At 42.8% G+C, this 13,820-nt stretch overlaps 1 protein-coding gene across 1 annotated transcript in view; it reads left to right on the top strand.

Annotated features, from left to right (window-relative positions):
• The first annotated feature begins 701 nt into the window (after positions 1-701).
• Positions 702-13,820, top strand: part of LOC103175823 (coiled-coil domain-containing protein 149) — a 29,887-nt gene continuing 16,768 nt past the window's right edge. The window contains exons 1-5 of the mRNA XM_042341085.1: positions 702-898; positions 7,539-7,700; positions 10,722-10,760; positions 11,762-11,869; positions 13,332-13,448. Of these exons, the coding sequence (XP_042197019.1) occupies positions 785-898; positions 7,539-7,700; positions 10,722-10,760; positions 11,762-11,869; positions 13,332-13,448 (540 nt within the window). The 5' untranslated portion in view covers positions 702-784. The remainder of the gene's footprint in view (positions 899-7,538; positions 7,701-10,721; positions 10,761-11,761; positions 11,870-13,331; positions 13,449-13,820) is intronic.

Below are 13,820 nucleotides of genomic sequence, written 5' to 3'. Positions count from 1 at the left end.
GACCCGCTGCTCCGCTGCCCTTTTACGCACCGATTCCTTTGACTGCGTTTGTGCCCTCCTCCTCCCCCCTCCCCCCCCTCCTCCCTCCTTCCTCCTCCTCCTCCTCCTCCTCCCCTCCTCCTCCTCCTCCTCCTCCTCCCTCCTCCTCCTCCTCCTCCTCCTCCTCCTCCTCCTCCTCCTCCTCCTCCTCCTCCTCCTCCTCCTCCTCCTCCTCCTCCTCCTCCCTCCCCTCCTCCTCCTCCTCCTCCTCCTCCCCTCCTCCTCCTCCTCCTCCCCCTCCTCCTCCTCCTCCTCCTCCTCCTCCTCCTCCTCCTCCTCCTCCCTCCTCCTCCTCCTCCTCCTCCTCCTCCTCCTCCTCCTCCTCCTCCTCCTCCCTCCTCCTCCTCCCTCCTCCTCCCTCCCTCCTCCTCCCTCCCCTCCCTCCTCCTCCTCCTCCTCCCTCCTCCTCCTCCCTCCCTCCTCCCTCCTCCCTCCCTCCCTCCTCCTCCTCCTCCCCTCCTCACCTCCTCCTCCCCTCCTCCTCCTCCTCCCCTCCCCTCCTCCTCCTCCCTCCCCCTCCCCTCCCTCCCCTCCCTCCTCCCTCTCCTCCTCCCTCCCCCTTCCCCCTCCCTCCTCCTCCTCCTCCCTCCCCTCCCCTCCTCCCCCCCTCCCTGCCCCCCTCCCCCTCCTCCCCCTCCCTCCCCCTCCTCCCCCCTCCCCGTAACGTGCGGCCGCTCGGGAGACTGTTTAGGTGTTCCTCTTCACACACAGATATCTCCGTCTCTCCGATCTCTCCGATCTCTCTATGTGCGCTCTGCAAACAAAAGGCGGTGCGGCGGCGCCGTCCGTCTCTCCCTCTCTCAGCAACAACATGACTGCGAGGCGGAGCGAGGGCGAGTGGCAGGGGATGGTCAACGAGGTGAGTGAGGCTGTGTGTGTGTGTGTGTGTGACTGATGAGTGAGCAATGATATGCACACACACACACACATGTATATGTGTGTGTGTGTGTGTGTGTGTGCGTATACATAGCTTTATTTTCACCAGCGACAACCTGAGGGCTGTGGCCCTACTGCTGCTGCTGCTGAGCCTGTGTTGGCTGCAGCTCTTGTCAGGATGGTCAGGACATGGCTGGCGCTGTGGACCTGGTCATGTCTGAGCTCCACTGGGGAGTGAGGGGGTGGGGGGGAGGTGGAGGTGGTGGGGGTGGGGGGGAGGGAAATCCTTCTCCCTGTATCTTCCACGTCAGGCTCACTCCACAGGGTCACTGCGCATACATCCTGTTTGCTGTGCTGCCTCTCCCTCCTCTGCATTCCTGCCGATTGGTGCAAAACAATCCGATAAGATTGCAGTGCCAACGGCTTTAGTATCAGCCGTGTAGGTCTGGTGTAGGTTTTTAACTTGCTCCTCCGCCCCCCATCTTCAGGCGGCCGGGCCCGTGCAAACAGCAGCAACAATCTTGCGTTTGCGGAGGTATATTTGATAGCCTCACGGATGGTGACGTTCTAAGAGGGTTATTAATAGTTCAAACTGCTAAGTAACACAAACTGAAGTCCATCCGATATCCAACGACAACAAATTACATTTGTATAGCGCCTTTCATGTCGGGGGGGGGGATGTCCCAAGGCACTGGCCAGTCAGGTCTCCGCACCCGAGCTGGGGATTGGGATCGGGGAGGGTGAAGGGCGCGGGGGGGTGGGGAAAGGATGGCGATTGAAGACACGATTGAAGAGGAGGGTGTTGAGACAGGTCTTGAAGGAGGCAAGAGAGGGGGCGAGGCGGAAGGACTGCGGGATGGAGTTCTAGAGGGTGGGGCAAAGATGCTGAAGGTCCGGCTGCCAATAGTGGGGCGAGAGAGGTGGGGGACGTAAAGCAGGCCGGAGCCCGGAGCTGGCAGGGTGATAGGAGGTTAGATGTTCACAGGGTTAGGAAGGAGCAAGGCCGTGGAGGGCTTTGAAGGTGAGGACCCGGATCTTGAACTATATCCTCTTGAGTGATGGGAAGCCAGTGGAGCCAGGTGAAGATCTTCCTGTTCGACCGTGCCTACAGTCATCTCCCCCCGGCTTGGCGTTGTGCTCCACCACTGTCAAGCGCACTGGGCTGCTATCCTGCATGAGGGGCGCTATGTAAATGCAAGTTGTTGTTTAAATAGTGCTTTTAGAAGGCATGCACATAAAAAAGTTCCTTAAAAACACACTAAACTGACTGATAGTAATAATAAACAAAAACAGAGATCACCGGGAACACTCAGCAGGTCATACAGCATCTATGGAGAAAGGAAAGTGAGTTCAAATTATTATAATTTTTTTGGGAGGGGGGAAGGGATTGTAATCTGCCAATCGACTAACAACCGGATTCCTATTCTTTATATGTGACAAGGTTTTTTTTATTCATATAAAGAATTAAACAATACCTGCTAGATGCCAGTCTGTAGTTGAATTTTTTGAATCTAATTTACTCAGGCTTTGGTCTCGTTGATTACTCTGTTATCAGAATCTCTTGGTTTAAATACTGCTATATGTGTTGCTGTCAGACATCTATTATGCTATACTAATAGGTTTCAAGAGTCCAACTGCTATAGCTTATGGTTTAATAATGTTTTTCATGCCAGCAACCATCATGCACATTGTCTGTTGTGTTCACACATCTGTAAAATTGAGGATGCGAGGCATAACATTTGGTACTTCCTGTATGAAAAGCAGACGAGCCATGACGTAAGATCCAAAAACTTTATGAATATGATATGTAACACTAAATTTCTGTTCCTTTTGATCATATCAAATGCAAGGATAATTTACCTCAGCTGATGCTGTTATTTTTCTGTGCAAATGTGTATTTCATAAAAAAATATGTTGAAAGACTCAGCATAAAAATTATTTGATTTGAGGATCTATTAGCTTGGGGTTTTGCTGTTCAGATACAGTTCCCATCATTGAGGGATTGGCATTTTTTAACCACTAACCATTAACAATCACATGAAAAGAGATTTCATGCAATAGTTACAAAATGATAGTTAATAAATGCCACAAACTTTGCCAGACTATAGGATAGGCAAGAAAATTAGTATGACAAAGAGGTTTTGTGCAGTACGAGACTCAGACTGCACTGAATTAAAGGGTAATTGATTATTTGGTGGGCTAGAGTTCTATCAAGAGTGGTTGGTGCAATCTTGAATGCTTTGATAGGACTTCAAATAAATGTGGAGTCCTGTAGCTCACTGGTTAGAGCACTCGCTTTGCAAGCGAGAGACCTGAGTTCAATTCCAGGCAGGACGAAACCTTGGGCAAGTTTCCTTACTCCACATGGCTAATAATAATCCCTCAAGAAAAAAAACAATAATAAATTGGTCATTTTCAATCCACGACTGTCTGTGGGACATTGCTGTGTGCAATTGGCTGCCGCGTTCGCCCACAAATATACAGTCAATTCACTTTACAGTGTGTTCTGTGAAGCGCTTTGGGACGTCCTCCCGACGTGAAAAGCGCTATATCAAATGCAAGGATTATTATTATTATTATGTTTTCATATTTAAGTTGTAAATTACTTCATCATAAAAATAATCATCTCCCGTAGATTCAGAGATCAGATGCATTATGTTAATCTATGTGCAAAGTTTACAGAACAATGTCAACTTGGCCTGAAATTTGTAGTTTACTGAAGGTGTTAATGAGGATGGAGCATTATGATTATTATCATTTGAACTTGTGCACTTTTGAAAATCTCATGCTTACGACCTGTGAAGGATATCACACCAGAGTTGCCTCAATTTTAGGATAGAGTAACAGTATATTTGGTAACTTGCTATGAAGAACTTTATGATATGCTGGGCTTGCTCAAATTTATCTTGTGAAAATGTTTTAATTTTGTTCATTAATTAGCATCAGCACTATGGATTGGTCTTTATTTCCTGCAAGGAGCAGCATACTAGACTCCAGTGTTATCATTACAATCTATGGGCGCCTGTTATTTGTTGCAGAGTTAAGGTGCGGGTGGACTTGCTGGATATTTGGATACAGTAGGATTGGTCTTATTGGAATGGAGACCTATAGCTCAGTGGTTAGAGCGCTTGCCTCACAAGTGAGAGACCTGGGTTTGATTCGTGTCAGGGCGAAATGTTGGGCAAGTTTCATTACTCCGCACGTATCTGTTTGCCTAGCAGTGAGTAGGAACCCAGTTGATTCTGTGATGCCCAAAAGAGACACCATCGGAGCACTATTTATTATCGTTGCTTCTTGAGATCTGCTTTTGCCCAGGAAGATTTTTTTCTAATTTTTTGATTGTCATTCAGAAGATTTCTTTTATTCACTGGTTACTTTCAGATGCTGCATAAAATGCTGCTTATAATAAACTATCATGAAACTCTGCAGCTCGCGTACTGTCCCGCACCAGGCTTCGGGACCACATCACTCCCACCCTCGCTCGCCTCCACTGGCTCCCCATCCCCCAGAGGATCGATTTCAAGATCCTCATCCTCACCTACAAGGCCATTCACGGCCTTGCTCCCTCCTACCTCTCCGACCTACTATCCCCCTACCTACCCGCCCGTACCCTCTGTTCCTCTGGCTCCGGTCTGCTCCACATCCCCCGCCCCAAACGCCCTACCATCGGTGGCCGGGTCTTCAGTCTCTCAGCCCCGAGGCTCTGGAACTCTATCCCCCAGTGCCTTCGCCGCCTCCTCCCTTTCCTCCTTCAAGGCCGGTCTCAAGACCTTTCTCTTTGACCGTGCCTTCAGCTCCCCTCTCGACTCTCTACCCCCTCCTCGCTCCCTCCCTTCCCTCCCCTCACCCTGACCATTTCCCCCCCAATGCTCGGGTCCTGACCCAACTGTACAGCGCCTTGGGACGTCCTCCCGACGTGAAAGGCGCTCTATGAATGGAATCTTGTTGTTGTTGTAATGCACTGGGGTGCTTTCGGTTCTGGTTCTAGTGGTCTGCAGTTTGTTGTCAGTCACTCCGTCTGGTATCTGCTACTTTTGCAACTAGTTTAGGCATCTCTTGGGGATCTTAGGTTAACAGGCACACAAGGTATAGCCAGAGACCCAGGAGAAGGAATAATCCATGCTGGGGTGGGTGTGCAGGAGTCAAAATGGAGTTAATAAAATAGAGATAAACTCTGGTTACTTAGTGAATTATTTATATATTTGCTCAAGGGCAACTCCTGTTTACACACTCCAGACTCAGCATTTAATCATTTATAGTTCAGTATCCCTTTAGGCTAATTCTTCCCAGATGGCATTCAAAAACCGTGTCAAAACCCCAAACTTATAACTATTTTTGCCCATATTTTAATTCAGTATGGATCTGCTTTGATAATATATAATAAAAATAATCCTTGCATTTGATTAAACACCTCTCATGTGGGGGGATAACTTAAAGGGCTTCACAGAATATATTGCAAAGTGTAGTGGTTATATACTTTGTAGGTACACAAGCCAGACAACTTGTCCACAGTAAGGTCCCACAAACGGCCATGATATGAATGAGCAATTTTATATTTGTGGATTGTTAGCTAAGACATCAGGAGAAACTCTCTTTTTTCAAGTTGTGCCATGAGATCTTTAACATCCACCTGAACAGTAAGGTATCCTTCAGGTGTGACTTAAATTTAACATCTCATCCAATCTGAAAACGCGCCTCCAATAATGTAGCAACCCCCCCTCTCCCCTGCATTGGAGTGTCAGAAATGGTTTATTTCGATAGAGTCCTGTAACTCAGTGGTTAGAGCATTCGCTTTGCAAGTGAGAGACCTGAGTTCGATTCCTGGCAGGGTGAAACCTTCGGCAAGTTTCCTTACTCCACACCCCCGATAGTAATCCCTCAAGAAAAAAAACAATAATAAATTGGTCATTTCAATCCATGACTGTTTGTGGGACACTGCTGTGCGCAATTGGCTGTCGCGTTTTGCCCACAAAATATACAGTCAATTCACTTTACAGTATATTCTGTGAAGCGCTTTGGGACGTCTAGAAGACATGAAAAGCGCTATATCAAATGCAAGGATTATTATTATTATTATAAATGGCTGTAGGGAGGGAGGGCTCCGGCCTGCACTGACCTGTGGCTGAGCACCCGAGAGGCAAAGTTGGCTTCATAGCAGGTATGTCTCTTTGCCAAGACCCCTCATGTGAGGATGAAGATTAAGCAGTTGGTGTTGAGTAAGCTTGGTACATTGGTCTTTGGACCTGTAGAACATCAAGGTGGATCATAAGCTGTCTTGTAAAGGTCCTTCTATGAGGTAACTTTACTGTTAGAATGGGGTTAAGCATGGTAGTGGGTTTCCATGTGTGTCAAAACAAAACTAATTTATAGGTTCAATCTGAAGCAGTCAAGGGTGAACCATATTGTTGCCTGATGTATGGTACTTTCATATCTTCTCTAGTCTTGTGTGCAGTATTGAAATTGAGAGTTATAGCTTGATTGCAAGGCAGTTTTTTTATCCAGGAAATTAAGATAACTTCATAAGGCATGAGCACTTGAGTGGTTTAGAACCATTGTCTGAAGCCCAAGATAAGAATATTGTCGCCTATCTATCGCGCATGCATCTCTCAGCCTAGTGGATGTAATGTGGTGGAGTTGAATTGGGTATGCATTTTGTCTCTTTCTGCACACAGGTTGCCAGATTGCTTTGTGCAGTTGATGCATGAGGACATTTTCACTGAAAGATTAAGGATTACGATTTAATCATTGCAAATTTATCGGGTGCTAAATGACAATTCATTGCCATAAAATAGTGCAGTCAGTGTATGTTTTATGGCTTTAAAGACAAAACAGTGAAGTCATACCATTCTTCAAATTTAGACACTTCACATGCTGTATGTGCAAATGGAAAATCTCATCTCTTTGCCCTTTTAGTACTTGGACAGGCTGTAATTGATACCTAAATCCAAGCAATAGATTTTATTGTTGTAATATAATTAGATATTTTTAGGTCCAATTTCAGAACAATTCAGACAATTTCAGCAATTACATTTCATTGTTCAGGAAACTGAAATAATTTATGTAAATGGTGAATTATTTCATAAATGTACACTATGGTAGGAAACATAATTGGGTCTAAAGGATGAGAGCCACAACAATCCTCCAGGTAAAACTGGTCATTCATGCCAAATTCTGGGAGATTGCTATATGCAAATTGTCTGTTATGTTTGTGTACCAATACACAGCCACTACACTTTACAGGAAGTAAAGTACTTTGAGACTTCAGTGTCACAATAGGTCACTATATTCTAGCTTCGAAATGCTACATAAGTGCAGGTTATTGCTGCTATATAAAATTGAAGGATCATTTTTATTCTAAGGAGATGTGTGGAGAACCAAATCCACTCTTTTGTACCCAGAAGAAGATCTCGTCAGAGCAGGATTCCCACAGGATGATTCACGTCCAGCTACCTGCAGAATTCAACTATTAGGAATGTGCTTTGCAAATACAGTACATCATTTGTGACTGCAATATTCGTAGGTCAATATTTGTTTGTGAAAAAAAAATATGTTTATAAAGAAGTCCAGAGATCTGTTGATTTGCATTTAATTTGATTTTAATTCTGTTGTTCTCTGTTTTACAGTATTTAATATGCAAAAGGAAGTTAGAGAGCAAGAAGGAAGCCTTACTGATCCTCTCCCAGGAGCTGGACACCTGCCAGCAAGAGCGAGACCAGTACAAACTCATGGCTAATCAGCTTCGAGAACGGCATCAGTCCCTGAAGAAAAAATACAGGGAGCTCATAGTAAGATGCAGTCTAATTCTACAAATCCTGGGTTAATTTATCATGGCTCGGGATCTGTTACTGTAAAGCGCTCTGAGACGCCGTCTGTCGTGGAGAGCGCTATATAAATCCAAGTTGTTGTTGTTGTTGACTCCCTGAATTGGGGGCAATCGGTATAAAAGTTAAGAATTTTTTTTAACATGTGCTTAATTAAGTTTTAATTGAAACAAGGAATTCCTGAAAAATTTAAATTTGGATGGGGTGAGAGGAAAGGGATGGGGACAATATTAACTTTCTCATAGCATGGACATTGATTCGCACATTCTTGGCATCCCATGTTTTTATCCTCCTATAAGTTCAGCCCTTTAAAATTCTTGTAACTTAGACCTATTTTTTCCAAAGTACAATTGACAGGATCATTAGGGTGATTGAAGTGTTTTTTTAAAAAAATGGGGCATTGACAAGGTAGAGAAGGAATAGCTTTACTTTCTGGAACACAAACGGAGCAATGATTTAAGAATGCAGCTGGACTAGTTAAAAGTGAAACTGGAAATATTTATTCACACAAAAGATTGCACGGGTTCCACAAGGCCATAAAAGCAGCATGGATTGATGTAGTTAAAAGGATGTTAAGGCAAATTGGGAAACAGTGGTGAAATGAGATTGAAAATATAAAGATCTGTCACGATCAAATAAAATTGCCTCAACAAGCTGAATGGAATGACTGAATTTTCCTGTTCACTCTTTCCATCTCCAACATCCTTCCTATATTTTCCCCTGAAATATAGCACTCAGCATTGATCGGTGTTAATCTGCATTTTCCACTTGTCCGACCTTTTCGCTAGAACATTTCTTTCTGTTTCCCAAAGACTGAGAAAAACGCGCCATATATGTTTATCTCCTATGTTTTTTATCACTAACTAATCGCCTTCCTTGGCTTCAACAATTCAGGTACATTGTGGTCTCCATAGTATTTAATAATCTCTATCTGTCTGTTCTTCCTATTTTAACTTTGTTTCATTTATAACTAATTATTGATTCAGTTTTTTTAAAAATGTTAATCAACACATCATTAACTGGTTTTAGTTTGGAGTCCGTTCAAAATATCAAACATTCTTTGGTGAAAACACATTTCTTATAATCTCAAGACCTTATCTGGACTTCTTAATTATGTACTTGTGTCCTCTGATACTGCAGCCAGATTTGTCCAACAAACAGCCATAAAGTGAATGATCAACTTTATCTGGGGGATTATTGGCCAGGACACCAGGAGATATTTCCTTCTCTTTTGGAACAGTGCCCTTGGATCTTTGACATCCACCTGAACAGACATACCCTGACTAATATCTACTCTGACATTGCGTAGTCAAAACTATAAAGTATTACAAATTTAGCCTTATCTGTTATCTTTGTACGCAAAGTATAGGAATTGCAAATGCACCTTATCAATAATCTTTACAAAGCAAGAATATCTTGTTTCAGTATATGAACTTGATGCTTCTTTTTTTCCACTTTGCTGAACAAATTCCCCTTTCTGAGTATTGGTGTCATATTCCTGATTCATATTCCTTTCATAACCTTAAATATAACTATATACATTGAAGTCCAATGGTGTTTCCAACCCCCAGTGGGCATGTGTGAGCATGCGAACAGTTGGGGTGGGGAAAACTTTGTGGCAAGGTTTGAAATCTTAGTAAAAAGAAGTTCATTCCAAAGTCAAAAGAGACAATACAGAAACTATTACCTCATGAAATCTGCAGGAGATGTCAATGCCACCTGCTGCAGATCGGAACAGCATGCAGAAACACTGCTAACAACATTAAATGTGCGTAATTCACACCTCCTGCTGGTTTAGTTTGAAACTATTAAACAGGATGTGTATCCGGCTGGTATAAACACATGATATTGTCAGTGACTGATTATACCGACAGTGTACTATTGAGCAGGTATGTTTTTCCTCGTTAAACTTAATCTATGCAAGAACCGGTTCTGAAATAGCCAGAGGCTAGTGGTGCCTGGACACCACCCAGCTTTTGGAGCAGAATCTAAGCTGGGGGCATTCACAGTATTTTCTAAATTGTTGCTTGAAATTTATAATCTTGAACTAAACCGTTAGGGTACCCCTTAAGCTTCTCGACTGCAGAGGAAAAAAACTAATTTTGCATCTCTGTTTTATCAAAAGAGCACCCTCACCCTGATAACTTCCTAGTGAATCTACACTGCACCATTTTTATTGTTTTTATATGGACACAGTTATTTCCCTTGCTGTGCAGAGGTCAGATGAAGACTTCAGAGGACCTCGAAGCCAAGGCTGCTGTCAGAGAATAGGCTGTAAAATAATGGGGATATCAATCATCTTAGTCCAGTTGAATGTAGCAGTTTTTGCTACAATGATTTGGGTATATTGTCAGAAAAATGCAGAAGCTCAGATTAGAAACTTGATGATGTACTGCTAAATAATACATTTAGAATATATTTGTTTTAACTTTAGACCAAAGTGCAATTTGCTTTTGTTAGCCTGCGTTTGAGCTCATAGTCTATGCTGAATCACGGGGAGCACTGCATTGATGAGGGTGATGCCCTTTGAATGAAACATTAAACCGAGATCCTACCTGCCTGTTCAGGTGGGCGTGTACGATCGTGTGACACTAGTCAAAAGAGAAGGGAGTTCTCCTGGTGTCCTTGCCAACAACCACACGCACCCCCCACCCCCGATAAAACTGATTATTTACTTCAAGGCGGTTTGTAGAACGTTGCTATATTCACTTTACAGTAAAAACAAAATTCTCTAAGCACTTTGATAAGTTTTGACAACGTGATAAGATGCTGCATCAAATGCAAGGATTATTACTTTTATTATTTATTTAATGTCCTTACATTGTCAAAGGAAACATACTGCACCAACGATTATTTAAAAATGTGTAAATGAAAGGCATAGTTTTTAAATTTTGACAAGTTTATTCTGTACACCTTTAGTTCCCAAACATGAGCTGAGAAAATTGTAATCATTTTGTTAATTTTTTCCTTCCGTTCCATTTGTAGGATGGTGATCCGAGTCTCCCCCCTGAAAAACGGAACCAGGTAAGATACGAGCTGAAAGCTCACGTTTGACCTATTTTAGTTTGAGTTCATTTCTGTTAAACTCATTCATGAAAGTTGACTGTAAATCTAGCCACAGTAAACGTCCATGGGGAATACACCTTCCCCAGCCTTTGAAAAAGCATTGCTACCTGTTTCACTATTCCACTATTTCACTAGAGTGCAATTCCCATGCCAACGAAAAAGGGCCTAAAATGGTAAAGCGCAAAATGTGAAGGAAAAAAAACACAGGATTGTGATTGAAGAAAATCTCTCAAGACAAAAATACCATCTTCGAGAGCTGATCTACTCTATTATGCATGCATTGGGTAAAATTCCACTTGGGTCTAGATTTTCTCTATTAATGTAGCATTTAACTTTGAAGTTGGTTTTCTTTCATTCTTAAAAAAAAACGACGGAAAACTGGCTTCAAAGTTAGGGCGGTATTTAAGAATTTGGCAAATTCTGTATGCTCTGAACTGTTGCTTATGTAGAGGAAGCAACTAGTGGAATTTCTAACCATGGTGCCTCCGTTGATTTTGGCTAATGGCTCTTCACTATTTGGTCAGATATTCTACTTTAGCTTTGTAGGTCACAGCTTTCAACTATGAGCGTTTAATGTGGGTTTTTCCTTTCGTAAAATGCTGCTATTCCACTAACAGCAGTAGAATGCTGCGACTTGTGAGCCGGAAATCAACTCTGACTGGTGTTTACGGATTTTGGTATAGAGAACGGTGGTGGGAATTTGCCACTGGCATACTGGATAATTCCTAATTGATGGATTTTGTTTTTAAACAGTATGTAAGATCCTATTGACTTTATTTACATTGTCAGCGCTCCGAGACACTGTCCTGCATGAAGTGCACAATGTAAATGCAAATTGTTGCCTGAGGTAATTAACCAAAATAATGTTGCTTGAATGTAACAAGACCGCTGACAAAATTGTGTCATGTGAGCATTTGTGGAGAAGATCTATATGGATTCAACTATACTTTCTTGTTCAGGCAAATCTTGCACAACTTTTGAGCAGTTCCCGAGAACGAAATAAGCAGCTGACAGAAGAAATTAAAGAACTGCAACAGAGACTGGCTGAGGCACAGGGTGATAACAAGGTATCGTTTACGAGGGAAGGAGGAAGGAAGGGAGCCATCTGCATGTCTGCTTATAGTTTGAGAACAGGACCTTCAAAGCATCTCAGTAATCAAGAAACTCACAACTTAAATAGGAAAATTAAAAAGGCTTATGTGGTGAGAGAGCAAATAGAAAAGAAATAAGTGAATGCAAGTATTTCAAATATTATGGTTCATGTCTTTGTCATTACCAGCATTGGTCCCTGTGCCAATTAACATCTTCAACCTATTCAGAACTGTACCCACTCTCTATTGCCTCAGGTTTCTACTGTTATCAGTGCTGTCTCTTCCTCCAGGTTTCAGGTCAGCAGACCTTTCAGTTCTAAGGAGTTCAGCTGCTGACTGAGACGCTGGCAGTTGTTGTCCATCACTCAGTTGCAGAATGTTGCAGCTTACTTCAACAACTCTTGAAAAATGCTTTAATACGGACTTGTACTGGAATGGTTCAGTCCTGAACTGAACTCAGTGCAAACTTGCCAATGTCAATTCTCCTCCTTTTGTTAAAATCAGAGAAATTTATGACACAGAAAGAGGGTGTAGCCTGTCGTGCCTGCACTGGCTCTCTGAAAGAACCGGCTAATTAGTCCTATGAACTTCTAAGTGTAGGTTTGACCTCAGTGTCCCCAGCTATGGCAATCTAATTGTGGCTCTGGAACCCATTTATTTAGCTCTAAACCAATTTTAAAAGGTCTTTAAAATGGTGAAAGGTTTTGATAGGGTAGACATAGGGAAGATGTTTGAGTTACAAGGAGTTGTTGAGACCAAAACCAGGGGCCATCAATATAAAATAGTCACAAATAGATCAAATAGGGAAATTAGAAGAAATTTCTTTACACAGAGAGTAGTGGGAAAGTGGAACAATCTACTACAAGGAGTTGTTGAGGCAAATAGCATAGATGTATTTAAGGGGAAGCCAGATAGGTACATGAGGGAGAAAGTAATAGAAGGTTATGCTTGAAGACTTAGTTGAGGAAGGGCAGGAGGAGACTCATGTGGAGTATAAACATCGGCATAAACCAGTTGGCCGAATGGCCTGTTTCTGTGTTGTATATTCTAATGTATTCTAATGTAATTGTTGAAATAATCTAATTGTCGAGCACTGGATATCAGTGATGAAAATTACATTTGAAACTTGTGGGCTTTGTTATTGGAATCCACAGCCTTTGGGTGGAATAAAAACATAACTCGTTCCTGCAACAACCTTACAGTTGTGATGCTCCTTCAATCTATCAAGCAATTCTGAATTTCAGAATGAGGTTTGAGAGATGACTTGTTTTGCCAATGAACTTTGTGTGAGGGCACTTAAAGTGATGTGCTATGAAAGCCCATTGATCTTCACAACCAATTGATATCAATGATCTATCATTAAAGAGCTGTTTAACACTGCTTTCAAAATGTATTGCCTAGTATATTCCTCAATTGATCTTTGATCTGTGGCCTTCAGCTTCTCCGAATGACAATTGCAAAACAGCGGTTGGGTGACGAAGAAGTAGGGGCTCGTCACTTCCCACCACATGAGCGTGAGGACCTTGTTCAGCAATTAGAAAAGGCACGAGAACAGGTACACACTGATTCATTTTCATATGCAGGCAGAAAATCTGCATGTCTTTACATACTTTGAATACTCGTCTCCCATAGGTAAGCAAGAATGCTACTGTAGTCATGACCTAACCTGTGGAGTCTTGTAGCTCAGTGGTTAAAGCGCTCGCCTTGCAAGTGAGAGACCTGGGTTCTATTCCCGGCAGGGCAAAATGCTGGGCAAATTTCGTTAATCCACACGCCTCTATTTACCTAGCAGTAAGTAGGAACCCGGTTCTTAGTCAATTGGCAGATTGCTTTTCCGGGGATATTAATCCTTCAAAAAAACCACAATAATAATTTGGTCACTCAATCCATGACTGTTTGTGGGACACTGCTGTGTGCAATTGGCTGC

This window comes from Callorhinchus milii, unplaced genomic scaffold (assembly GCF_018977255.1).
Source record: "Callorhinchus milii isolate IMCB2004 unplaced genomic scaffold, IMCB_Cmil_1.0 Scaffold1, whole genome shotgun sequence".
NCBI classification, from domain to species: Eukaryota; Metazoa; Chordata; class Chondrichthyes; order Chimaeriformes; family Callorhinchidae; genus Callorhinchus; species Callorhinchus milii.
The sequence above is the reverse complement of the archived record's forward strand: the minus strand, read 5'-3'. Positions and strand labels throughout refer to the sequence as shown.